We start from the raw sequence: 26,161 nt of genomic DNA, 5'->3' as shown, positions 1-26,161 counted from the left end.
TTCAGACTGCGCAGAAAGAAGAGGGATTAAAGCATCTTCTGGTGCTATGCAAACGCAGAGCGGCTCGACACCTTCAAACACCCAATTAGCACTTTGCTGCAATTTGCTGACGCGGCCCAGCCCAGAGTTGGTCTGGGCGCTCAAGCCGAATGTCTGTGGAGATTTCACTGGGTGCAAATCAAAAATCTGTCACTGGTTACAGATGCAATTCTGCTTCACAAGGCGTTTGTTTACAGGCACTGTGCGTCCAAGCGCCTTAGAAACGCAAGCCCGGTATGTGGGGAGCCATAGAGCCTCTGTGGCTCGATTCAAAACAAACTGTAATGCAAATAAACACAGGGGCGGAAATTACTCTGAATCCCAGCACAAACCCAGCCATAATCCTGGGCGCTAATGGCCCAGGGCTTTCCTCTCCAGCACGGGCCGTGCTTTCTGGGGGAAGGAGACGCAGTGGCATCCCAGTAAGAGCACCATGAAAGCATCTCCTTGTTGTTTGCTCAGTTAGCCCCTAGACACACTGCTGGTGGTGGCAACGCTCCCTTGTAAAGGGGAGAAGGAGGAGGGGAAAAACAAGGTTAGGGTGGAGGCCCGGGACCACCCCGAAGGCCCAGCCCTCGGGGGCTCCAGAAAACGTTTCGTTTACTCACTCAATTACATGCACTGTTTTATAAACCCGTTAAAATCCAATAGAAAACAGTTCCTGGCACAGAATTACTGCTCCATTGTACAGCAGGGAGGAAAGCCACTGCTGGGTGTTTGCTCTCTTTAAAACTAAGGCGGGGGAGGGGAAGCTACAGAAACCCACAGGAAAACCCGCATTGGGTGGCTCCTAGCAGCATCTCCCCTGGACAGAAAGGATGGGAGAGCAAGAGAGAAGCACCGCTTGCTCGGCTCTCTGCATGGACGCCGTGGCTAGCCCTGAGGAGGAAGTGAAGGGAGAGCAGGATGAGGGGAAGCAGCTGCGGTCTGACACTGGCAGGCTGGGGGGAGTTTGGAAGGGGCATGTGGAGATAAAGAAGGGAAGCAGGTGGTGGAGGCCAAGGTGTTTGGGTTTACAAGGCAGTAGGGGGTTTGCCAAGGCCTGCTGTAGCGCCCCCTCCCCGCCCCCCAGCACACATCAGGGGTGACCAAAGTGCGGCCCCCCAGTGTTCTGTGCAGCAGCCTGCCCGCTTGGTCGTCTGACCCAAGGGGAGACTGCAGACGTCGTGAATCTGGGGTGCCCTGGATCGGTGCTCAGGAGGCTGCAATCTCAAGCAGATGGGCATGGCTGGCCTGGAAATGGTGCTGAGGAGGCAAAGGAAGGCAAGGAGAAAAGCTGAGAGTAAGCTGTTAACTGAGTCAAAGGAAGCAGCAGCCACATTGCTCTGCCCAGCAATCCAGAGGGCCACATGGCAGAAAACTGGGGGTGCCCGGGAGTCAAGTGAGCATCTCTGGAACTCTGGCTGAGTGGTAGGGTCAACACACACCTGGCAGCAAGCCTGCATTAACACTGGTGTGCCACTCTGGAGGATGGTACCCTCAGGATTTGGGCTGACACAGCAAAGGCATACTCTGACTGCTCAATCTGTGTTAACCCTGCACACCTGAACCCTCCTGGGGGGCTGGGCTGTTCGTGTTGGACGGGGTGGCGGGAGGCAACAGGTGGTGAGGCAGTTGTCCCTGTGGGTCAGATCAGACTTCCGGTGTGGGGAGGAACAGTTGGAGAGCAGGGGCCACTGGGAAGCATGGTGGGTCTGCTCTAGGGGGCCTCAGAAGGCAGGCTGGCCAAGGTGATGGGAGAGGGAGTCAGTGGGAGCTAGAACTTGAATGGGTGTGGCGGGGGAGGAAGGGGGGGACGGGACAGGGGACAGACTGCAGTGGTGTCTTTACACAGTGGCCTAACAGAGAGAGTACAAGGAAGAGCAGTAGCTCAGGGCAGAGTCGCTCAAATGATCTGGCTGAAATGAAGGATGTCCTCACTGCACATGCAAGAAACAAGCAGAGCAAAATGGAAGCGGGTGCTGAATTGTTTGTTGATTCACAGGCAGAGATCCTTGGCTCTTTTCAAAGGAACCAGAATGCCACCAGCAATGCACCTCAGACGCAGCTGGGAGGATTGGCAAGCATGGCAGGAGATTGACTTTTCAGGGGATCCAATCACACATTGGGACACAGGGGAGAGAGGCAGATGATGTGGCCAAAGTTCAGAAACCCAGGTAGGAATGACAGTGGGGGAGGATACTGACATGCTATCAAGGAGATACTTGGCATTTTGATTGTACAAAAGTTGTGGCCTACTGGGCTGAAGATTGGGAAGTGGCTTACACTGAGTGTTCCCATACTGTTACTCTTAACTATCAGCAAAATTACTCCTGCTGGCAGGGGGAGTCAGAAATGTCAACTTGAAGGACTTTATTCCCCAAGGCAGCATGTGCCTAGTAAGAGGAGCTTGTCACCACAAGAGCTTGCTGATTGCTGTGCTGAGCGCATGTCGAGTTTTCCTTTCCTCGCGTAGGCAATCAGGGTATTTCTCCGGACTCTTTAATGTGGCTGAATTCTAGGAGCGCACAAGTGGTAATTTTCTCTGGATGGAGCATGTGAAAATATTCCCGCAAGGGTAAGAACTGAGGCCTCCCAGGCAGATTTTTCACAATCAACAGGCAGACTATGTGGCAGTTCACTTAACCCTCTCATGCAGGAAGCCTGAATTTCCCCAGCTGAGAATCCCGGGGCTAGGAACCAAAAAGTCCGCAACAGCAGGAAGTAGAGGACAAAGTATTACTGAATGGATGTCCTAGGGAAATTACATACCACCACCGAAGGCCAGATCTCATACAGCATCGTTATCCAGTGTTTGGAAAACAGACATACGGGGATCAGTCAGAAACGTGCCAATGACCATAGGACCCCTGCTTCATTCAGTGCACAGAATGCACCTGCTCTGGGGAAGGGTTAGGGAAGTGCAGGCAGAGAAAGAAGTGTTGTATGGTTACGGTAAAGACGGCCATGCAGAGTTTGAGTCTATCCCTGCTTCTGCTACAGAGTTCCTGGGAGATGCTGGGCAACTCCAAAGTTTCACAGGTGGCTGATAATTGTGTGTGCTTTGTTTTCTGGGTGCCCAACTTGAGAGCACTCACAGCTCCAAGGGAAGGTGATGGGAGCTTTGCTTTGAACATATAAAGTGCTAGAGAGGGCTAAGCGCTCTGCAAAAATGAAGTCCTCCAACTGGGCACCCAGAATTGGTGGATCCTTTTGAACTTAACCTCTCTGGCCCAGATCCTCAAAGGTATCTAGGTACCTAATTGCCATTACTACCAATGGGCATTAGGCACCTAAATACCATAAGGAGCTGTGCTTGTGTGTCTCATCTGTAAACTAGGGGTAACAACATCCCCATCCCTCACAGGGGTGAGGGAAAACACCACCATGCCTGTTGGTGAAGCTCGCCGACACTCTGGTGATGAGCGCCACAAAACAGCCTGGAGGAAATCAAGAATTCTGTCTTCACAGGGTTGGAATAGTGCGTAAATCCCGGAGCCACACACTGTTCAGTGAGGAGAAAACCAAATATTGAGCAGCGGCTCACACCGTGTGCACCGTCCATCCTGTGAGCCGGACAAAAGAGAGCCTGCAATCCCGCGAAGACTGGCTCCTGGAGCATCGCACGAGGGGGCTGAATGAAGGGTGAACGCCCAATCTTCATTCTAACATTTCCTAACTTCTGGGCGTTTGCTGTGCAACTGTAACATCCTTTGCACGTAGTTTTGGGAGGGTTATTATTTTTAGAGCCCCTAAAACATGCTAGCCCCCGAACAACCAAATGGACAGGCAAGGGCCCTGCCCCAGCGCAACAGAGATGAAGGCTGAGACGAGGCATCAAAACCCAGGGAACAGTGGGGATGTTTAGCATGTGTTTTGCTAGTTCCACACTCCGTGAGCCGGTCTCATCTATTTTGTTAACGCTGCTTTGAAGGAAGGCTATGTCAATTTACTACTGAAGCCTGGTTTTTGACTACCTTATACCAGAGGCGTGACTTGCTCTCTGCTGAATCTGGCCTAGTTACTCCCTGGGGAGTTGCACCCACTTACTCCAGGGATATAAAATATCCCTATGTCTATGGCTCTTTTCAGCTCATCTTTTCAAACAGGCTGAGTGTAAACCTAACAGAGTTCTGGAAACAGTGAACCATCAAAAGCTTTGCAGAATTAAGTTCTTCTAGAACTGCCATCCATCCCTTTACCTCCCTTATCTTCGGCACCAACATGTCTTTCAAACTGCTACCCAGGCCAGGGAGCTTTCAGAAAGCTTGGCTGTTATTTCTCTGCTAACACGTTCCCCCAATTAAGGCATCAAAGTGGCAAGAAAGTGGAGGGTTCCTAAGCATGGTAATAAAACCAACAAGCAAGAGAGAGGGCTTTCAGGAACCAAGCTGCACAAATTCAGATGTTTACTAAAGCGACACAGCAGCTCCACGCCCACATTGTATCAGTGGCATTTAGCTGCAGCGGGGACTGAGGTCAAGCCAGGATTGGAAGGGTGCTGAAGACTATCAGCTCTCAAGCCTCTCGGGTGCCTAATATTCTTTTGATTTTCAGGACCCTAGAGCTAGAGAAGCTTTAGCAGGCTGCCTCCAACCTATCGCCAACAGCTAATGCAGGATTGCTCCCTGTCTGCAGGGTTGTGCCACGCCCCGCAGGAAGTGACAGGGGCTCCCACCACTGCCCTGATCAGATTATTCCACAGCCTCACAGGCCCGACTGCTGGGAACATCTTCCAGCTTTTCAGCCCAACTTGTTTAACTCAACCCCAAGACTCTCAGCTGTGCCGTCTGAACCACCCTACGCATGCCCCATAAGGAAAGGGAGGTGAACTGGTGTGAGTTACAACTGCCCATTAGCTGGGGTAGCCAGTTTTCTGACATCCTGCTCGCATGTAACTAGGTTTCATTTTGCAAAAGGGGTTAGAGAGCCAGTGAATCCAATGGTTCCCGCACCCCCGACTGCTTCGTCAGAGCACTCGGGGACCATGAGGAGAAGAGGCAGCGTCTAGGTGTCAGCATGAAGTATTCAGTGATCCATGCGGACAGCAAACTGTTTGATAGGATTCACCAAAGAAACTGAATGCAGCTGACGTTCTCAGACCCCAAACTTACAGCCCAGCTGGAGCTCAGGAGGGCTTTGGGAAACCACATGGTTTCTCAAAACACATGTTTTCTCATCCCTGGAAAACAGCCTCATGCCACTGATAAGTGAAAATGGGTTCATGGCAGAGACTAACAAAATGTGACACAGTTCAGCCTTGTTGGCAATCTGTGCTCCACGGAGCAGCAGCAGGACTGAGGTACACTGGCAAACCTGTGAGGACATGGGGCTGGCAGGCCAGGACTGCAGGAGCAGGAGATCCCGTCGATTCAAACTGAAGTGTATTGGCAAAGCTGCATGTGCTGCAAAACGATGGTGTGCTGGCCTGGCTGTGAGAACACCAGCATGGGGCCGGCCTGCTGTATCTGTGGATCACATCCACCATGTAAACACTTCCCTTTCATGAGCAACAGTTTCACTCTTAAGTTTCCAAATAAAGAGAAAACTGTAGCGTAGACAAGTCTACAGCAGGGCTAACAACACAGAGCCCAGGCACTAGAGCCAGTTAAAATTAAAAAGTACACTCTGAACATAAAAGCGAGTAACCAAATCCAGGTCAGAAGGAATGACTTCACATGGAGTCTGTCCAGACTCTCACTTTTGTCATCACTCCACACCCTGAAGTAGAGATCTGCCAGCTCCCCACCCCATAAATATTCATTAAAGCCCCTGTTTGTGATAGAATCATGTAGACAATCTGCCCTTTGTCATCTGTGAAGGCAGGACAATTTTACTCCGGCATTTGCCAAGATGCTAGTGCTAACATGGTGTCTCGACTTTACCCAGGAGGCAAAGATTGTTCCCTTCCTCAGTGCCCAGAAGGTGCTTTTCATTTGCATAAAACAGAGCTGGTCGCAGGTGCCTTGATAGCTAATATGGAGCAGATTTTAATGCATGTAACACTCAATCCTGACTCTAACGACGTCCCCTTGGCTCAAGAGAGGGATGTGCGCTGGTCCCTGTGGGCAGCAGGACTTTCAAAGGCACGGGAGGCAGGGGACTGCACGGGCCAACTTGGTGGGCTGCGTTTGTTCCCCTGGATGTTGACAAAGATTATTAGTCAAAATAACGATGCCCTGTGCCAATGGCAACCTGCAGGCTGATTGTGGTCTCTGGGAACAGACTGTCTCGGGGTCCAGTGCTGATCTCAGAGATGTCAATGGGAATTTCGCCAGTGACTTCAGTGGGAGCACCAGTCCCTTAACTCCCCTTCATTCAAGAGGATGTCGCTTGGACAAAAAAAATCCATCCTAACGCGACAAGGCCCCATGTTGTGGGAGCAGAACCTGCCCATTAGCTTACTGCTGCATCCAGGTGGAAACAAGGATAAAACCTAGGGTAGGAAGTACAGGAAATACCCAGTCCCTTTATTTAATTCTAAGACCATTATAAATATAGCCCCCTGCTTACATTTGGGTTCCAGACGCTGGCTGCTTCCAATCAAACAGTCCCTGAGGTCAGCTCCTTTCTCTATCACGGCGTTATGACAAATGAGGCAGCTCTGGAGGCTGCACCTGTAAGGGGAACACAAAAAGAAGTTGGATACAGAATTTAACTAGGGATTCAAGCAAGTGTAATAACTAACTGCTCCACGCTATCCGAGGAGCCTAACACAGGATTCTGCAGGCAGGCCAAGCTTTGATGCAGCCCCATCTTGCCTGGACTTTCCCCAAATTCCACCCGTTCCCTGACCATTGCACTAGTTGCTCTGATAGAACCTTCCCACCAGCTGTCAGAATGGGTACACAAAGAATGGGTGCATGTAGAAGTTACTGAAAGACAGTTACACTGAGAGATGATTTTTGCATTTAGCTGAGTGGTAACAGGGGAGCATGGGACTAACCAGGGTCCATCTAGCCCAGTTTTCTGTCTCCAACAAAAGCCAGCACCAGATACTTCAAAGAAAGTGTAAGAACCCCACAGCAGGGAGATGTGGAGTAATCTGCCTCCCAAATTAGGTCTCCTCCTAAAGCATGAGGTTCAATATCCCTTACACAAAACTATTTTTAGCATTAATTATGGCAAGTTTGGATATTCTTCTTTTCCAAATAATGTCCCTTTTTGAATCTTGTTAAAATCTTGCTTTCAGTGATTTCCGGCAGCATGGAGTTCCACAGTTTTACATGTGGTGAAGCCCCCAGCCACTCTGATCTTTGCTCAGGAGCATCCCCCTTGGTTGGTTAACAGTTTCATTGTTCTGGCAGAATGCTGCAGCCACTGGAGGTCCCGGTGGTTGATCGACAGGCAATCTATCGTGTAGCTAGATACAGCCAACCCCATGAGGGCTTTGAATGTGGTGTATACAGAGCTCTAGAATTCAGTGCAGAACCATGCGGATGTGGTTGCGGTGACCCGAGTTAAGACAGGCTTCCCCAGCACCACCTGCCAGCCCTACAAACTCACCCTAAGCTCCTTCCCGCTCACACACCATCATCAGACACAGATTCTGCCACCCAAACTTAGACAGCAATTCTCCTGCTGATGTATGAGCCAGGGCAGATTCCAGCTCCCTCTGACAGCTGCACCGAGTCTGCAGGGCTAACAGGAGCTAGAAGGAGCAAACCCTCACTTCAGTCAGTAGAAGTTATCAGCTCAGACCCAGGAGTATACAAGAGGAGGTCTGGGGTGTAAGAAGGGGAAACCATAAACATGTGCTCTGACTACAACCATGCGTGAGCCCTGTCCCTCCCCCCGGAGGAAAGGCGATAGGGATTTACTCTGGAGCTGTCCAGCTCAGGTTGCCTTGCCAGGTTTCTATGAAGAAAATGTTAATAAGATAATCAAAGGGGGAAAAGGCACCACCCTGTCTTTGCTTTCTGTTACTATAGCACTGTCACAACTGCTGCCTTTCCTGCAGCTCCAGTACTGCACAGCAGTTTGGAGGCCATCATGTTCCAGAAGAGAGTATTAGCTTAGAAATAATGTTTATAAGTAAAGGTCAGGTTAAGGAATGAATCAGTTCAGCACAGACTGCCCGGTGCTTCTGTGCGTTTTCCTAGCAAGGAAAAACCTATTCACAGCGTGCCCCACGCTCAGAGAGCCTTATCAGTGTGTGAGCACTGCGTGGGCCAGTTCTAGCGGATATCTTCCCAGCCTCACATAGGGCCCAATCCTGGGCATTCCCAGCACCCCTAACTCCTCCTGATTACAAAAGGAATTGCAAGTGCTCAGCACGTCTCAGGATTCCACCAACGGTTTATAAGCCCTAACCACTTCCCACTAGTGCACATGTCTGCAGAGAAGGGATTTCAGGAGTGGCTGACAAGGCTCAGACAGGAGAATGCTGGATCTGAGCGCGGAGAAAATCTTGGAGGTGGCTCGATAAGGAGAAGCTGGGGTTATAACCTAGAAACTGCTCCTGCTGTCATCATCTTTGTACTGGCATCAATGATAAGCGAGTTTTCCTGCAAAGTGGGTGTGTGGTTGGGGTAGGCTGTGCTGATGCCAGGGAACCAGAGGAAACTTGCTGATGCAGGCCAGGTGCTAGCAAACCAGGGGAAACCTGCCCTTCTTCACCGCCAGTGGGGGGGGGGGGGGGGGGAATTACCACCTCCAAAGCTTATAAAAGCACTCAAGCGCTTAGAATTTTAAAATCATTCACAACATTGTCCCCCCAATCCCATAAAATAGCAGCGGATCCAGTTTTTATTGTTCGGGTGGAGCAAAACTTCAACAGATATAAACACATTTTGTGGGTGTTCCTTGCAATCGCTGACAGATGTAATGCAGCCATTTTGAAACCACTTGTAAATGCCTTTTTAAAAAGTATGCTCTGCAGGCTGCCAAGAGAAGTATTCTGTGTGTTTATTTTATTTTTATTTATTTTTTAACATAAAGAGCGAGGAAGGAACTTTTATTCTCTTGCAGGGTAAATGTTACATCTCAGGACAAGTCTATTGTGTTCTCTAACTCTTTGGCCACTGTACTTCCTGGCTGTGTCCAATACTCAATACTATTTTATCCTGGTAAGAGCTCTGATAGCTGTCAGTTTGATGAACATTGTTGCATGTGGTGTACATGCACACAGTTGATTTACTGCATTCTAATGGGAACCATATTTTTCTTCCTAAAACGTACTATATTTTTCAACTTTTCAGCACTGTGAAAATGGATATCTTCTGACCTTAAAACTTGAGGACGACATTCAAACCCACAAGAACTAATTTGAGTCGTTTGATTTACAGCTGAAATTTCAATTAGAATTTGTTTTAAGTGAGATTGCACAGCTGAAAAGTCTGGCAGCTGGGTGTTTTGCTGAAAATAAATAGAAATATGCAGTGTGTGTCTGCATTCTAGAGCGAGTGTTTTACAAGCCCAGTCCTGCAGTGGTAACAGATGTAGATGTCGGCTAGCCAAAGCATATTAGTTTGCTCCACAGGTACAATGTGCAAGTGAGAGCGTGAGTATGTGTGTCTCTGAAAGACAGAGACTGACTTTGTTTTTAAAAAAAGGGAGGGAACAAGAGGAAGAAGAGTAATGGCCAAGGAGGCGGGGGGGTGGGAGGATTACAAGGATTTAGGTCTTTAAGCTGCAGACCACCTAACAAGATCACTCTGAAATGCCACTAATTTCAGTAAAGCCACAGACTACCCCCACCTCTTCTCCCCTCCTCCCCACATTGTAAACAACTAATCCCAGCAGAAAACAACAGAGAGCAAAATGTACACACATTCTGCAACATTCCAGGCCCTTCTTTATCTTCTATTTATTTTTCTAAAAGGTCAGAGATTGTAGGGGGAGGGAGGGGGGGGAAGAGAAGAAAGCCAAAAACGCAGTCCATCTCTTGTGTGGGCTGAGCCAATGTCCAAACACACACAACATGGAGCTTTTATTGCAAAGCAGTCCCTGGACTTGGCATACTTCCCTCCATTCCCCACCCCCCAATTTGTGGCAAAATCTCATAGCTTTAAACCAGAGGACAGGGAGGTCGATTGCATTTGAAAGAAATGTAAAGAATTGGGAACGAATTCCATCTCCTGTCAAACTTATAAATAAGGAAATATTAGTCCCAGAGACAGACTGATTTACGCAGCCCTGGAACTGCTGACTTTCAGGCTGGCTATCCGTCTATAAATCAAACTCTTAAATCAAATCTGTCAATTGCAGTTGTAACATGCGACTTAAGAAAAGCAAAGCATCTACCACCTAAGGTAGTCAGATCTCCCAGGAATTGTGGTCCTGGATTCTTCTTAACCTTTGCAAAATATGCAATGCTCAGCACACAAGGAACGGTCTGCAGGAATCCAACACACAACCCATAATTACAGGCTACCCACTGATTATTTAGGACTCCGTGATTAGAGTGATGAACGTTCCTGGAAGAAAGGGGCTTAAATAACGGAGGTCAAGACCTCAAGTGGAGCGCTGGCCCTCGACGTACAAGCTAGGAAGGTATGGATGTCACACGTTTGCCTTACAGCAAAACGGCTGAAATGGAGATGGAAAATATCCAGGGCCGCTAGCTTAATCCAGTTGTGCAACAAAAGGTGATAGGCAACAAGGCAAGCTAGGGATGTTACACATCAGACGGAGGATTTCTCACTGAAAGGCTTGAGAAGTGGAGGAGAGGTTGAACAGGCTCTGGAATGGAGATGTACAAGCTCTAAGAGGGATGGGGTACAGAGCGCTGTTCCAGAGCTACACGGCCGGCTGAACACAGGGCAGCACTGATGCATCCCTAAGGAGGTCCAGCCAGTCCTGCTTGGCCAGAAAGATGGTAGCCACCACAAGAGGCCATCAGGGTGGCAGATGAAAAGCAAGGAAAGAAAGAGTAAAGCATGGTTCTCTAGCAGCTGCCGATACTTTCCAAAGGAGTCCCGCTTAGTCTCTCCCAGCCAGTGACATGGGGGCCATGACACACAATCAAAGGGGTCAAACACTATGATCATGGGGAAAATGGAGAGCTTCCAAGCCAGAACCCAGAGAATCCTGAAACTTCACTTTCATAAAAATACCTTTTCACATGTTAATAACGAATTGGGATAATGCAACTCCTCCATTTATATACTCAAGTAAATCCCAAAGGCTACAGTAGATGACAACTGAATGTGCTTAAATTTAAGAGATAATTTTTAAAGAAACCAGTCTGTTAAAAGAATATGGGCTTTGATCTCCAGTTCTCCCCCTAGGGAGGTAACACAAAACTCCTACCAACCCCCTAAGTTCTTAAGCAATCTGTATTATCTCTGAGGGTGTACTTGCTGAGGAACTTGTTTCGTGTCTCTTTTCTAGACAGGTATACGTACTGTGCTCATTACCATGGTATGATTGCTTTACACTTCTCCTGCCTCACACCCTAAATATTGCACTATGCATTATATGTACTTGCCTGCATTCATATTTTCCAGTTACAATTCATGGGATCCTTCACATAACTGACCCAGAAGAACTGCCTCTGAGCTACCGTCACTGGTTTTAGAAGGTGAGATACTGGTTTCCGGGTAAGGTGGACTGGGAAGTGGTTCCTCACCTCTGACACTTCAGTTTAGTTACCTCTTGTTGATCTTGGAGTAAGTTCATCCGTGGCCCTTCATTTTAGCTAAAGTCCAGTTGTAATACATGGCAGATCTGTTGTAGCCTTTTTCATTGTAGGAACCACAGAGCATGACATCTGGTCTCTCAGGATTCATTCGTTTACAGGTCTTATTTTAGGAGGGCTGTATCGCCCGTGATCACATGGATACTCATCTGATGCAGAAGCCATTTGTTCTTCATTTCAAAGGCTCGAAACAGAACAATTATTCCTTAATTTCCAACTCTGGTTTAATCCTCAGGTTTGCTAGCTGACCCACCCCAGGCAGATGCCGTGCTATTTGGAGTACATAACAGGAAGGCACTCTCCTTGGGATTTTCCAAGCGCAGATCTTTGTGGTATTGTGGGGTGCCCCATTTAGGACATCACATTAACCTCAGTGCAAAGTGAACCCCATTTGAGAAGTCTTTTTCTAAATGTCTGTCTTGCCAATCGAGCCTGGGACCTGACAGCCAAGCCAGGTTCTTTCCTTCTCTCCCATTAGCAGTAAAACAAGTTCCTCATCCCAGTTCTGCCTTAGGCTACATTTGTTCACTCTTCATGGTCTTCAAATGACCCCCTCTCTTACACTTGTGCAACCCCATCGTTCCCACAGGAACTTGGTTAACAATTGTGTTGATGCTACAGAAGTTTACCTCACTCTCCCATACCCACGTGGGGAGATTTTCAAAGGTACTTACGTGCAGAATTCCCTTTGGAAGTCAATGGGAGTCAGGTGCTTAACTGCCATATGTGCCTTTGAAAACCTCCCCTCTTGGATCTACACGTCTAGCAGGAGCAGAAACTTACTGGTGTCTCTGAAGCCAGATAACTCTGATGAGACACAAGGATCAGATCGGCTGAGCTGGAAGTGGTCATTTCACATAGTCACTCTTCAGAGTGGAACAATGATTTAAGCTTAACCTCTGATGTAATTTTTATTTGAACCAAATGTTCTGAAAACCGGCAAGAGTTCCTCGTGCTATCAGGGAAACATCTGTATCCATGTTAAAAAAGTGGTAATATATGTAATGCAGCTTGATGTAAAACAACGTTAGCCAAAAATAATCTCTTTTGGGGGATTAGTGATAAAAGCAGCTCAAACATCCAAAAGATGTAGGTATTTTATGAGGAGGAATGCCCTAAATATATAAAGTGGACTTCAACAGAGTTGAAGGTGGCTGAAAATCAGTCCTCTAAGTAGCTCAAAGTTACTCCTTTCTCGAGGTTCCCAGAAAGACCCACCTTTTCCATTTAATGGCTGTTGGTTAACACATAATTCACCAAAAACAACAACAACTGATCAAATGTGCAGACAACACCCAACACTGGAGGCGCAACAAACAGAGATCGAGAGAGGACGGAACCCAATCACAGCGTTACCCGGAGGGATTAGACCTTGCAGTGGAGATTTGCTAAACGTAATGCCCTACATTCAGGGAGAAGAAATACAGAGCCCAGAACGGACTGCATAACCCAGCAGCCATGCAGCTCACATTTAAGAAGCTCAGGCCCCAACTTAGCAGAGCACTTACAAACCTACTTAACTTTAAGCATGTACATAAAGTCCATCCCTATTAAGCAAAGTAGTTGAGAACATGCTGAAATATTTCTCCATAACTGCCCTAATTTGACTACTTCTACAGCTGCCACAGGGAACGTGTGGAAGTGGTGCTGGAGGAGACAACTGCCATCTTAAAAAGTGGGGCATGACATAAAATGTTTGAGGGTCACGGCATGAGCTCAGGTTTATTTCCAGCTTTGCAAACTATTGGGTTCGAAGCAACTGCATCTCCTCATTCCGTCTCATGAGGGGACGTGTTGTAAAACATATTTTACAATGCCACACAAATGGTGCCTTGGCAAAGGGATCTCTCCTTTGTACTGGTATTATCCAAAGGGAAAAATAAGACCACTTCTGTGCTGAACCCCTATAAAATTCTTCATTCCATCCTGGTTTTAATTAGAGCTTTCTTCAAATCGTTCCATTTCATACATCAGGTGCTGATTTAGCACTATCAAGGAAACAACCAATAAACTTCACAATCAATCTGCAGTTAGTAGTCAATCCAGCTTGCTTTGCTTGTTGTTTTCTCCCTTTGTACATGTTCTCATAGAAAGTAGCATTAAATTGGAGACATGTGGTAAACCAGAACAGCATTCAACTAGACACATGTGGTCCCTGTTAAGCCCGTTAGCTGAGTAACAACTACAGCAAGCATTTGTGCTTTCTGCTTCAAGACAGGTAGCTGGAACTTGTTTAACAAAATCCAACATGTAGCTTATTATCTCAGTATGTCTGATCAGGGAAGATCCCAGTTTTGGTCAATATAGAATCAATGGTGATAATTCTTGCTCATCTTTTGCCCTGTAAAAGCAGGTCATGTTCAAATCTTGCTGCTTACTCCTCCTTACTGGTTTTAAAAGTCATCCTTTTCTTTTTCCTACACACCCAGAACTCCTATGATTTCCCATCCTGATCACTGTAAGCTCCTTCTTTCCGTCCCACCTCAGGTTGATATCAAAGACAGCTGCTAAGACCACCTCACCTCGATCGCTGAACCCTGCACCGGCTCCCTCGGGTTCACCACATCAGCTTCTTGTTCTCAAGGCCCTTTACAACTTCATCCGTTTGTTCGCTCACCTTTACTACTCTGACCAGCTTCTCACACACACGTTTCTATTCTGTCTTACACTTAGCTCCTTACATGTGGAAAAGCCGCCCTAAAGAGAGAGACAAATCCTCCAGATCTCGCCAAACCCACTTCCATTGCAAAGCCCCCAAGGACTCAGCCTATTAACGATGGCACAGATGGGAATTGTTGGAGCTTCATTTATATAGTTATGAAAACTTGCAAACTAATATATGCATACACATATTTTGTATATGCTTGATTGTATTCCTCTCCCCTTAATATGTACCTTGTCTACTTAGGTTGGTTGCTAAATGGGGCAGGCACTGTGTCTTCGGATGCATTTGCATAGTTCATTAGCACAGTGGGGCCCCCATCCTAATAGCTGTTACTGCCATAATAAATAGAAACAGAAGAAAAAGAGGAAGAACTATAACTAAGTTTCCTTTAATGAGCCAGTATTCTTTAAAACTCTTCCCTATTCTTACTAGTGCTCTTCCGGGTCGCAAAACGAGATACAGCAGTCATGGCATTTACTTTGTGATAAGTACATACCGGAGAGCGAGAATGGAAAGGGATGGCTTTACACTCGTGGTTTTCAACCTCTGGTTTGCGGACCCCTGGGGTCCACAGACTATGTCTAACATTTCCAAAGGGGTCCGCACCTCCATTTGAAATTTTTTAGGGGTCTGTAAATGAAAAAAAGGTTGAAAACCACTGCTTTACACAGACAGGTATGGTCAAATGGCTGTACAGGTGAGAATGTCTCTTTACAAAAATTAGATATCTGAACCCAAAATTCTTAGTGATGTCCAGACACTGCTGGTGTGTGGTCAAACAGCTGAAATTCCGTCCACTGATTTTACAGACCTTCCTTTAAAGAGACACTATAAAGGACACAAATATGCCCCATACCTGGAAATCATCATCAACCCCTTTATCACATACTGCAACAGTCTTAGAATCAAAGGGACAAATTCCTTCCAAGTGTAATGGAGTTCAATGGAGTGGCATCTGCTTATACCAGTGGTGAATTTGACCTAAAGCATGTAGGTTTTTCTCTCTTCCTCCTCAGCAATGCAGTACTGGAAGAGACACACACGGAGAGTTCTACCCACGCTGGGTTTAGATGGTATTCATATTTATTTATATAGTGCCAACACGTTATACGCTTTGCAAATACATGAGACGACAAGGTCCTTGCTCAGAAGTTTTTACAATCTAATCTATAAACCATACACTTTGCACTCAGGGATGGCATGATATTTAACAGAGGTGGTTTTTACCACCCTGGGAAAAAACAGTTAATCCCAGTTTAAGGCATTTATTATTTCAACTGTTTCATTAATGCATACCACATTACATGTAGCTTTAGTTAAATATTCAGACTGTGGCTACATAAGGCTACATAGATTCATAGATTAGTTTAGGGTTATACCAATAAAACATAAAACTGCAGTGGGCATAGTACAAACATATGTAACTAGAATACTGAACATTAGAAAGTCTGCATACATTTTGGTTGGGTTTTCCTCTCAAGGAAGTTACAGGGCATGACTCATTTCTGTTTTCAGTATTATATAAACAAAAGTTAAAGCATTCAGTTGTATGAAAACACCAATAATGCAGTGCTGTAGGCTTGCAGCACTAAGCAAGCAGAAGCATGCGGAGTTGCAGACTAGCAGTCTAGGTCCATTCGGCCACGCAGCCCTCTGAGGCAGAAGACCAACCTTGATGTAGTGGACAGACGGAGCCTATTCCTCAGTTCTGAATGGATGTACCCAAAGTTTGGAAAGATTCACTCTGTGTTTGCTGGACACTGATACCATTATTTTTCCCAGGGTTAAGCCTGTATTTACTTTCCTCACCTAATTTTTCTCCAGGAAATTGCCAACTCTGCTTGCACTTGGATTTCATGATACACCGAAGAAAGAGGATACACCGTCTCATCTACAAGGCCTATTGGCAAGGAGAGGCTGACCTTATAGGACTTGCAAGATTGGCATGTTTGTTACTTGTCAAATTTGACAGTGTCCCTTTAAATCTATTGATTATACATACAATATAAAAAATAAATCTGGCTAATATACAGTCAAAGTCAGAACCCTGCTCACTTCAGCAATGAGCTCAACATCATTGCCACTGGTGAGGACTTCCACTAGCACGGAAATGCTCATATCACCATAAGCCACGCACCTAGTTCTGCCTTACACACTACGGTGAGAGTAAGAATCTCACTGAAATCCCGCAACACTCTTTGCCTGGGCACGTGTCACACTCCGACACACAAGAATTGAAATACATTTGTGCTTTGGGTTTGCCATTGAAAAATTAGTACCATTTCACCACATACGGCACTATGGTGAGTCACAATAGACTCCCTAGAGCCAAAGCTTAACCAGCACATGTAAAGACTTAGTCACTTACTCTTCATGCCTGTAATGTTCTCTCATTTGAACGTCCCAGAAATTTTTTTTTACTGTCGTTTAGTTGCCAGAAATGACAATCTGTTTAAAATCTTAACTTTGTTATGCTATTTCTTTCAACACCTAGTAAACTCCGGTTAGCTGCACTCAAACAAGCCAGACCATAAAGCAGTCAAGCGCTTTAAACTTGACCTGAGCCACCTTCTGCAATTCCAGTCCTGCACCTCTCCTGAACCGAGATGGCCAGTTGTGTCCGGCTGGCTGGCGAGTGGTGGCTGTTACTCCTTTCTGAAAGGAATCTTTCCCTCCCTAGTCCCTTTTGGCTTTTTGGCATTCTGCTTCAGGAATTAATACCATTTTTTGTTGGGGAATCTTATGACACATCAGTTTCAAATAAAGCCACGCAACTGAGACTGGGAAAACCATGACATTTCTACAGTCGAAGCCTTACAGAGTTGCAAGCAAAGCATTCTTGGGGAGTGGCCACATGAGAGAGCTGAGCACACAAGACATGAAGGGAGATACAGCCCCTCCCCTGAGGACTCTCCAGGTTTAGACCTTAATGGGGCAACTGCATCCATGCAGGTGAGCCCCTGCATCCATGTGGAGCATGCTGACTTCAGAGGGCAAGCGACTCAGGACAGGGGCTGTAATTTGACAAGCCTGGATCCTTCTGGTGCCCATTTTTAACAGATATGTAAACTAAACCCTAGAACAACCTGCCAGTAGGGGCTGGGGTGGATTCAGAATCACCTGAAATCTTTAGCTCACGATTGGACGTCTCTTTCTGAACGATATGCTCCAGCACAAGCAGAAACTATGGGCTAGATGCAATAACTGGATGAAATTCTCTAGCCAGTGTTATGCAGAAGACCAGACTCAATGATCATAATGGTCCCTTCTGGCCTTAAAAAAAAATATCTCTGAATAATGGCTTTGCTTCCATCCACTCTGATTAAAGCACTGGTGTAGCAGGAGGAGCTTCCTTGGCTTGTACTCAGAAGGTCCAAGCCTCACAGGTGTTGATTTAATTGGGAATCCTGAGGTAATTTTGGATCATAAGCATCTTGCCATCACCACCATGATGGCTTCCTACTTTCTAAGGAAAGTGCCAAACACAGTATCTATGGCTGATGTGGAAACTCTTACTTACCAAGAGCTGGTTATGCCTGCCTGCTGTTTCGCTAAAGGTATTAGTCAAGGATGCAGCAAAATATGTATCTTCAGTTCATCAATCTACCATACAGTTACTATGGTACTGACTTCCAAAATTCAACAAGACAATTCTAAAATAGCGTTTAGTTATAAAGCTGGTCATGAGCCTTGTGCTACTTTGTCTGAGCTCCTGACGTCTTGCGCCCTCAACTAAGCTCTGAGCTACCCAAGAACCAGAATCTTCCATTATGTTCCCATCTCTCGAATTTTTCCCAGTGAAACTCTTGGATTCCACGTTCAAAGAGCAGAGATGATGCACAGGGTACTTCCGGTAATTATAACACTAAGAGTGCATTTTTACACACCTATGCCCATCCACACCCCTACCTGCAAATCTTCAATGGCCCTCTCCATGATTATTATAACCACAGCTCATAGGAGGCCAGTCATGGACCTGGACCCCACACACAGAACAGAAACACAGTCCCTTCCCCAAAGAGTTTACAATCCAAATAAATCCCACAGTGCAGAAAACTGAAGGATCAATCAATCAGTCTCAAAACCTTGAGCCAAGATTTCAAAAAACTGGGGCTAAGGTTAGGCTCCTAAATCCATATTGAAACACCTAAAGAAGTGGCCTGATTTTCAGAGAGGTCAAGCTTTGCGGGGAGCTGCTGGGAGCGATGATCTAGGTAAGCGACCCCAGCTCCAGTGTACTTCCGAGGCACTGCATGAAACAAGTTTAGGGAGCTCAGTTCAGAATCATGATGGTTACAAAACTGTTTCCAAGCAGTACTTTCTGTTCAGCAGAGGGACCAGGATGGAATTTAGTGATACCAACGCTCTCTGTAATCAGCACTGTCTCCCCAGGTAGCTAGTTTCAATCACCATCAGGCTGGCACTGCCGTGGGTGCTTGCACTATAAATGACCTGTAGTCAGAGGACTTTTACATCAAAGACTTTCAGACACACAAATCTCAGAACCCCTTGGTACTGCACCTCCTCCACCCCAACCAAAACAATAAGTAGAAAGGTCAGCCCCAGCTGCTAGACAGATTGAAGATGCTCACAGCTACTGTGCAGTGTAGATAGAGAGGCAGGAGTTTTCAGGTGACTTATTATTTCAGCTCGATTAGTAGTTTTCCTCTATGTAACTCAGTGCAGTCATTTGTCACTGAGCTCCAGGGAGCTGTCCAGAGGGGAACAAGAACATTTTCCACACTGCAGCATGTCACCTGGGCACTCAGCATCTCTCAGCACTTGCACTGTTCTATGAATTACCTCCTCTAGCAGCTTTCAGCTGCCCGTCTCTCCAAACTTGGTCAAGCATGTCCATCATTCAGCACATATGTAATACTTGTTATTTTATTGTCTAACTGATGGAAGAATTAGCTGTGCAGTGGGAAACACATTAAGGAGGAACTGCTGATTATTTTCCCTACGTTATTAACTTCTTTAATCCTTTTGTAATCTCTTATGACAAGGATTCATGTCCACCCAAATCATTTGACAAGAGCCAGGTTACAGAATAACTTTGTACTATGCCTGCTTTCTTCTGAAGATTCCACAGTAAAACTGCTTTTGGTCCACTGGACCGATCAATGTAAACCATCAATGGAGAAATGGATTGAACTCTGAGAACAGTATGAAGATGCTGCTGTAAGACAGGGTCCAAAATTCCTCGGTTTATTTCTTTTGGAAGAAGTTGTCTCAGTCTGGAAGTATCATCCAGGTGATTAGCTCAGTTTTTTTGCATGACTAGCTAACCACAACCCCAGAATGCCAATCCAGTTTTATGAGGATGCACCTTGTGATCGTCCCATCTGCTCCCATGGAAGCTGTTTACCTGTCTCCAAGAGCAGGTGTTAAATTTCATGAGGCGGCTTCCAAAAAAACTCTTTGGTTGGGAAATGGAATTTTGTGAATCCTTAAATATCAGGAAATGCAGCAGTTCCGACAGCATCTTGGGTTCACACTGGAATCACCACTGTTTGCAATATCTCATGGAAATGCAAAGTGATGTGCCCAGGAGATTCGGAGAAAAACCTCCTTGCCTCCCTTGCACTTTACTTAGTGAATCAAAGCCTCTGAGGTTGGCCTCAAAACACTGTAACCACACTCTGCAGTGTTCATGCAGGTTCTTCGGAGTGCCTCTGGCTTCACCCCCAGATGGGCAATTACTGCGCTAACCAGCAAGATGGAGCAATGTGCCCATGGATGCTGGAAGATTTGCACCTCCTTCACGGACAGAGATCATGAATGTTTCCTTCCAGGAGGGCAATGTCCCTTAACCAAATGGTGACTAGGCCCTTGCTCAAGAAATCATCCTTTGGTGATTGTGTTCTTGCCATGTGTGAGCTGCCATAAACATTCCTGTTTGGGGAAAGTTATTAGAAAGGTCACGGTGAGGCAGCTCTGGGTTGATCTAAATCACTCTGACTTCTCTAGATCCCTAACACTCCGATGTCACGACTGGCCATAACATGGGGACTGAATTACTGTCACTAGTTAATCCAGCCCACAAGTTTGGGTACGCATGTTGTCTTTGTGAGCTTTTCCAGTAGCTCTTGATTTGGCTGATCATGAGCTGTTGCTGATGTGCCCAAGAGACCAGGTAGGGAGCATGGGCTTGGTTTTCAGTAACTCTTCTCCCTTCTTTCTGATAGGCCTCAGTGGGTAGTATGGAGTAGCTGCTCAGCAGCCTTATAGGCCCTCTCATACAGGGCCTCTCTCTCAGCTCCAGTTCAGTGGGTCCATGAAACCGTTAGAGAGACTGAAGTATTTTGGGCTGCAGTGCCACCAAAATGTTGGCAACACTCAACTATTTCTCTTTTTTATTTTTAAGGCAACCATCACTGTAACATCTAGGGATCATTCTACATTGCCTTTCAATCAGATACAGATGGGGCAGCTTCTCTGCTTTCCCTATACCTGGCCAAGATGTGAAACAGGGAAAACGTGAACTAGCCGAGGTTCAATCCAGAAAAGCAAGTGGTGAAAACTGGTTGGCAAGGGGAAGCAAGAAAAGGTCTTGCCAAGGGCAGTGACACCTGTCCCTAGAGTACCAACACACCTTGCCAGATAGGCTCAGAATGCTGGGCTACTTTGGGGCACCCATCAGCTCTCGGGCTCCCAAGGAGCAGCAGTGGCTCATTTGACTTTTACATCTTTTGGTTAACTAAGTGTTTCTCTCCTTTCCTCGATACAAACTTTGCAATAATATACCTGTGTTCTGTAAACAGCACTGCTTTCCATCTGCTTCAAGGTGCAATTCAAAGGTGTCATGTCTAATATCTAAAAACCTACCCGGTGATAGACCTGGCTTGCCTTAGGACTGCCTCTCTTCCTATGCAACACCAACATGGCTTAGATATGCTGTGGCACTTCTACTGGAACTCATTTGCGTACCTTTGGGGGACTGGAGGCAGAGCATTGTCACTGGATGGTCCCCATGTGAGAAAATCATTCCCTCTGGTGGTACGGAAGAGCCAGAGTTTACCGACTTTCTGACCACAGTGCAGGACACCATTTTAACAAGTCCTTTCTGGGATGATCGCTGGGTTATTTATGGATGTTTGAAGCAGGAGAGATAGGGTACCTGTTTGAGAAGGGGAGCTGTCTATTGGGGGTAGTTTAAAACAACATCAACAAAGTTAATCTATGTGCTGTATCCAGAAGCTACAGCCATGGACACATCACCAAAAAAAAAAAAAAAATCCACCAGCTGCAATTAAGGATTTGAAAGAAATGAAGGTCAAAATAACTGCAGTCATTTTTCCTTTTCATTAAGTTATGAGTATGGTTTCTCTTACCAAAACTCAGCTTCCAGATGAATTTCCAAACATTCCTAGATGTTCACTAGAGGCTTCCCATGCCAGCAAACCCAAGAGATTTACATAATGTGATACAGGAATAAAGTATCAGCACAATATTTACACAAGCTTATCACACACAATATGAACCATGTTGAACTCTGAAACAAACCTTTATAGACTTTTGGAACTATCAAGGCTGTTGCTACGTTTTGGAGCATGACTGAGTGCTGAGAGCGGCTGCACTGGCTTTGTTACAATAATGGCTAGGAAGAGGAGGTTAGTCAGAAAACAAAACCAGCGTGCCCACAATGGTATTTTGCTGTTCAAATCAATATTTGAATATACTGAAAGGCACACTCTGAATGATGATTATTAGGATAACATTCCCTGTTGAGGGTTTAGAACAGAACATTGCTGTGTATTCAGTGCAGAGGAACACATACGGATTTCATTAGCTACTTTTGTTATCTACCTATTTATATATTTAGGCCCCTTTGTGATTTCACCGTAGAGCAGCTTACCTCGTACGCAAAACCCTGCCAGAATGCCTGTGGTACCAATCCATTAATCAAGACAACAGTGTAGCTCATTGTCAAATCAGAGTATTTCCTGGTGCTTAGAGGACGGCAAATTCTGCGAGACTGCCATACTGGAGCCATTTACAAATGAACTGGAGATCAGCTATTATCTACACACCAAGGAATTCTGATTTATGATGTGCTTGAAATTACTGTGGATTTCTATTAAAGACTAAACACTTGGCAGTGACGTACCATACTTACTTACCTGTAATTTAGCTCTGTAACAGTAGTATTCTCCACAGACCCAACATCCTTTTGTTTTTTGTTTTCAAGCATGTGACCGTGAGAGCCAACTTGGCATTTTTTAAGGGTTTGACTTCTCCCACAAGGACCCTCAGCAAACCTCATGGCATGAAGGAGCAGGGAATTAATAAAGGCCTGTATAGACTCTATTGAGCAGTTTCTTTTCCACTGACACCCACAGGAAGCTGGTTGTAAGACGAGGTGGGAACTTTCAGGCAGCAACTGCTTGGTCATTTTCCCCTCACTGAAGAGTCAAGGGACGTTTCAGTAGCACAACACAAAAAAAGTGGGATAAATATCATCTACCTTGGAGACTAGGAGCAGAGCGAGCTCCTCCCTGAATATTTAACACACACAATACAAAGCAAGGTCTACATGCACCTAGGTCGCTTCTCAAAGACACTCGTGAGAGAACAGGAGCCCCAGAACTTGTGTGTATTGGGGGGCAGGGGGAATCTATGGAAGGTAAGTCTGGGAATCATTGATGACTGGGCTGATTCTTCTTCTGATCTGCGAAGCAGATCCTCTCATGAAGAGGACGTTGCAAGTAAGTAATGACTGACCTTCCAGGTTTGGGAAGCACCGAGGCAGGATGAAAGATCAACTAGCTTCAAAACTGTTCATTTTTATTGGTTTAATCTTTTACAATTTGCAAGCCCTTCCAGCATGCCAGGCTAACGAATTAATGAGGCTAACAAGTTAACGAGTCTGCTCCTGTCCTGCCACAGTGACCAGCTAGAATTTTAATGGTGCCAAGACAGAGGAGGTCTCATTTTTAAACGCCTAAGTATTGGTGGTAACTGTTTGTGTGGATACCCATTCATTAGCTAGAGTCTCACACACAAGGAACCTCTACCATATGACAGATTTCCTTTTGGGAAAGCTTATTTATTTGCCCCGTTTTCCAGCAATTGTAATGCTAATGTAAAGATTCAAGATGACAATGAAAAGACCTAAGAGAATGTCAGTGGAGGCTCTCAAAATACTGAGGCAGTAGGAAGATTTTTATTGGTAAATGTGGAATTTTTACATCAGCAACTTTATAGGAGTATGCAGATGTTTATACCAAAAATGTTGAAGTCTAAGCCTTTAAAATAAGCCTTCAGTATTGGAAGGATGCAATCCAACCTCATACAGACCAGTGAATCCATTCCATCTATATGACTTAAAATACACTGTGCAGATGACAGGCTCTCCAGAAGGATGGGATGGAATTAATCCTCCCTCTCTGGACCCCTCTAGTTAACTCTTTCCCTTGTTATTAGTATTCTATTGAGACTAGACAAGACTTATTTCTGATTCATTCTTACATCCCACAGGAGATGAGAAACAAGCTTCTTCCTGAGACTAATTGCCATGGCCAGGAATCTCTCACGAGGACAGCCAGCATCCCAGTGCCTTTCTCAGAGAGGGAAACAGCTTAGGACAGGGAGATACAAAGAAGTAACATACCCTTCCTCAATTGTGACAGAGTTCATGATGATGCAGTTAGTTATTTTAACTCTGTCTTTTATGGTGCATGTGGAGCCAATGATGGAGTGTTTAATGGATGTCTTCTCTCCAACCTGCGTGGATGAACCAATGATGCTGTCAGATCCAACCTAGAGAGGAACAGAGTGGAAACTTAGTCAAACTATCATGGCTATATATTAAGTCATCCCCAAATCAATGTTCTTCGTATAGGATCTCTATCAAAAAAACATGACTATTCTCCATATACCTAGATACCATGAATAATACAAGCTATAAGTCAGCGATAGGCCTTGTTTACTTGTGCACACACAAGACACTTCCACAGTTACTGTCAACATATTTTGCATCTTCAAAAAACCTAGCAAACATCAAAATTCAACTACCCAAAGGCTTGTAAAGTCTTCGCAGTCTGGAGCATGTTTAAGGGTAAGAAATTATATTTTATCATGTTAACTACAGCAAAGACCTCACCTTTGAGATAAACCTATATCATAACCAGGAGTGAATGATGATGACTTTGTTCATAGATGAGAGCTACACTTAAAAGTGACCCTTCATAGGTTAACTATCTTACTCTTGATTAAGGGGAAGATCTTTTCCCCAGTATGCAGTTTTGGAAGTAAAGCATATACCTCAAAGAAGTGAGTACGTGTGGGTGAGGCCTGGTGGACAGGTCTAAAGCATGTATGATCTGTAGAGTGCAGATTTAAAAGAAGAATCTATGGACTTGTCTCCATGAACGCTTAGTTTGCAGGAAGCCCTCAGACACCAAGTGTCTGTGTGGACGCTGTAGTGCGTTTTGATCTATGCCGCTTTGAAATGGGACTAGATCAAAGCACAGTAGGGAACTGTTAGTGTGCGGCAGCAGGGTCAAGATGGATTCTTAGTAAGCGACAGACTAGTGCGGGGGAAATTCACAGCCCAGCTTGCTGCAAGCTAAATGTTCCCGGAGACAAGCCCTGTGTGTTGAAACAGGCAGTCACAGAGCAATACCGCATCAAAAAAAAAATGGGGAATACAGGAAGTGGCAAAGAAATAAGATATTACCCTTGAATACATACAAAGCAGGACCTTGATGATCTGAATGTCTTGGAGAACACCTAAGACTTCTATGGATTCCAGGGTTTGGATAAATTGCGGTGGCCAGCTCAACAGGACCCCTGACTGAGCACAGCCTGGTGACCATTCCCCAGACAGACAGCTGGCCAGTTTCCACAAGCCTCCCAGCTCAGGAAGACTTCAGTACACGGGGCCCAGCTGTGTAGCTCTTTAACATGAAGGCAAGGACCTATGTGAGCAGTCCTATTGAAGTCAGTGGGACTAATTGCGTGAGTGCAGAACTCACCAAAGTGGGCCCAAAGCATAGGGGTTTGGAGCTGGGATTCAGCTAAAATACTTTAGCTAAGAGCCAGCACTAAAATACTAAACCCCGCTAAGCTTTTGGCCTTTGGAAAGCCAACTGCTTGTCTAGCCTCATCTGCCAAACCTCACATCAACCTGCTGCGGGACAAGACGCTGCAGTGGTTTGGGGTAAAATTTGTATAGTATCAAACAGTATAGTACAAACAGTAAAACCTGTTTTTAATGAATAAAGATTGAAGGGCAGGAACTGATGGACAAGGATATGTGGGTGCTTTGGGTTGTTTTCCATCACTCTGTTTGACTCAGTAGTATTTAGAATATGCAGCTGAAGGAGAATACACGATCGGGACATTTTATTTTGTGTTCAGTCATATCTTAGCTCAGAGCTTCAGAACCTTGGCTACGTTTTTGAGACAGAAGTTGAATTACAAGAAGCAGCTCTCGAAATTAAGGCTTAGCAGATAGTTCCACCTCCCCTCACACATTCCACAGGAACAGTCACTCACCAGGCTTCTGTCAGTGACTTGAGCGGACACGTGAACCAATGGTTCTTCTGGACACAGAAGAGCAGGTAACAGCTTAGGAACCTGGAAGAGGAGAGCCCAAGTCACAGGTGAACAAGCTAATGCTACATCAGTGTATTACATGGACAAATCCAAGCAGGCTTTTGTTTCATGGCACTTCGGTATATATCGTCAACTTGCTCATTTACAGAAGATATCATTTTACCACCTGTGGTTTAAGTTTGCACCAGATGCGTGCTAGTTACCCTCTTCACTCCACAGGAGAAAACAGGCTGTACTGGTACAGTGCTGGCTATTAGTATGTCTCCTCTTTGCAC

General features: G+C 45.6%; 1 protein-coding gene across 1 annotated transcript in view; it reads right to left on the bottom strand.

Moving 5' to 3' along the window:
- Positions 1 to 26,161, bottom strand: part of EIF2B3 (eukaryotic translation initiation factor 2B subunit gamma) — a 139,758-nt gene that overhangs the window by 3,210 nt on the left and 110,387 nt on the right. The window contains exons 10-12 of the mRNA XM_037906661.2: positions 25,827 to 25,907; positions 23,938 to 24,086; positions 6,532 to 6,635 (exon numbers count right to left, since the gene is read on the bottom strand). Coding sequence (XP_037762589.1) covers positions 6,532 to 6,635; positions 23,938 to 24,086; positions 25,827 to 25,907 — 334 coding nt within the window. The remainder of the gene's footprint in view (positions 1 to 6,531; positions 6,636 to 23,937; positions 24,087 to 25,826; positions 25,908 to 26,161) is intronic.

The sequence above is a fragment of the Chelonia mydas genome, chromosome 8, assembly GCF_015237465.2.
Source record: "Chelonia mydas isolate rCheMyd1 chromosome 8, rCheMyd1.pri.v2, whole genome shotgun sequence".
NCBI lineage: Eukaryota > Metazoa > Chordata > Testudines > Cheloniidae > Chelonia > Chelonia mydas.
Note: the sequence above shows the minus strand (reverse complement) of the source record. Positions and strands in the feature narration are given on the sequence as shown.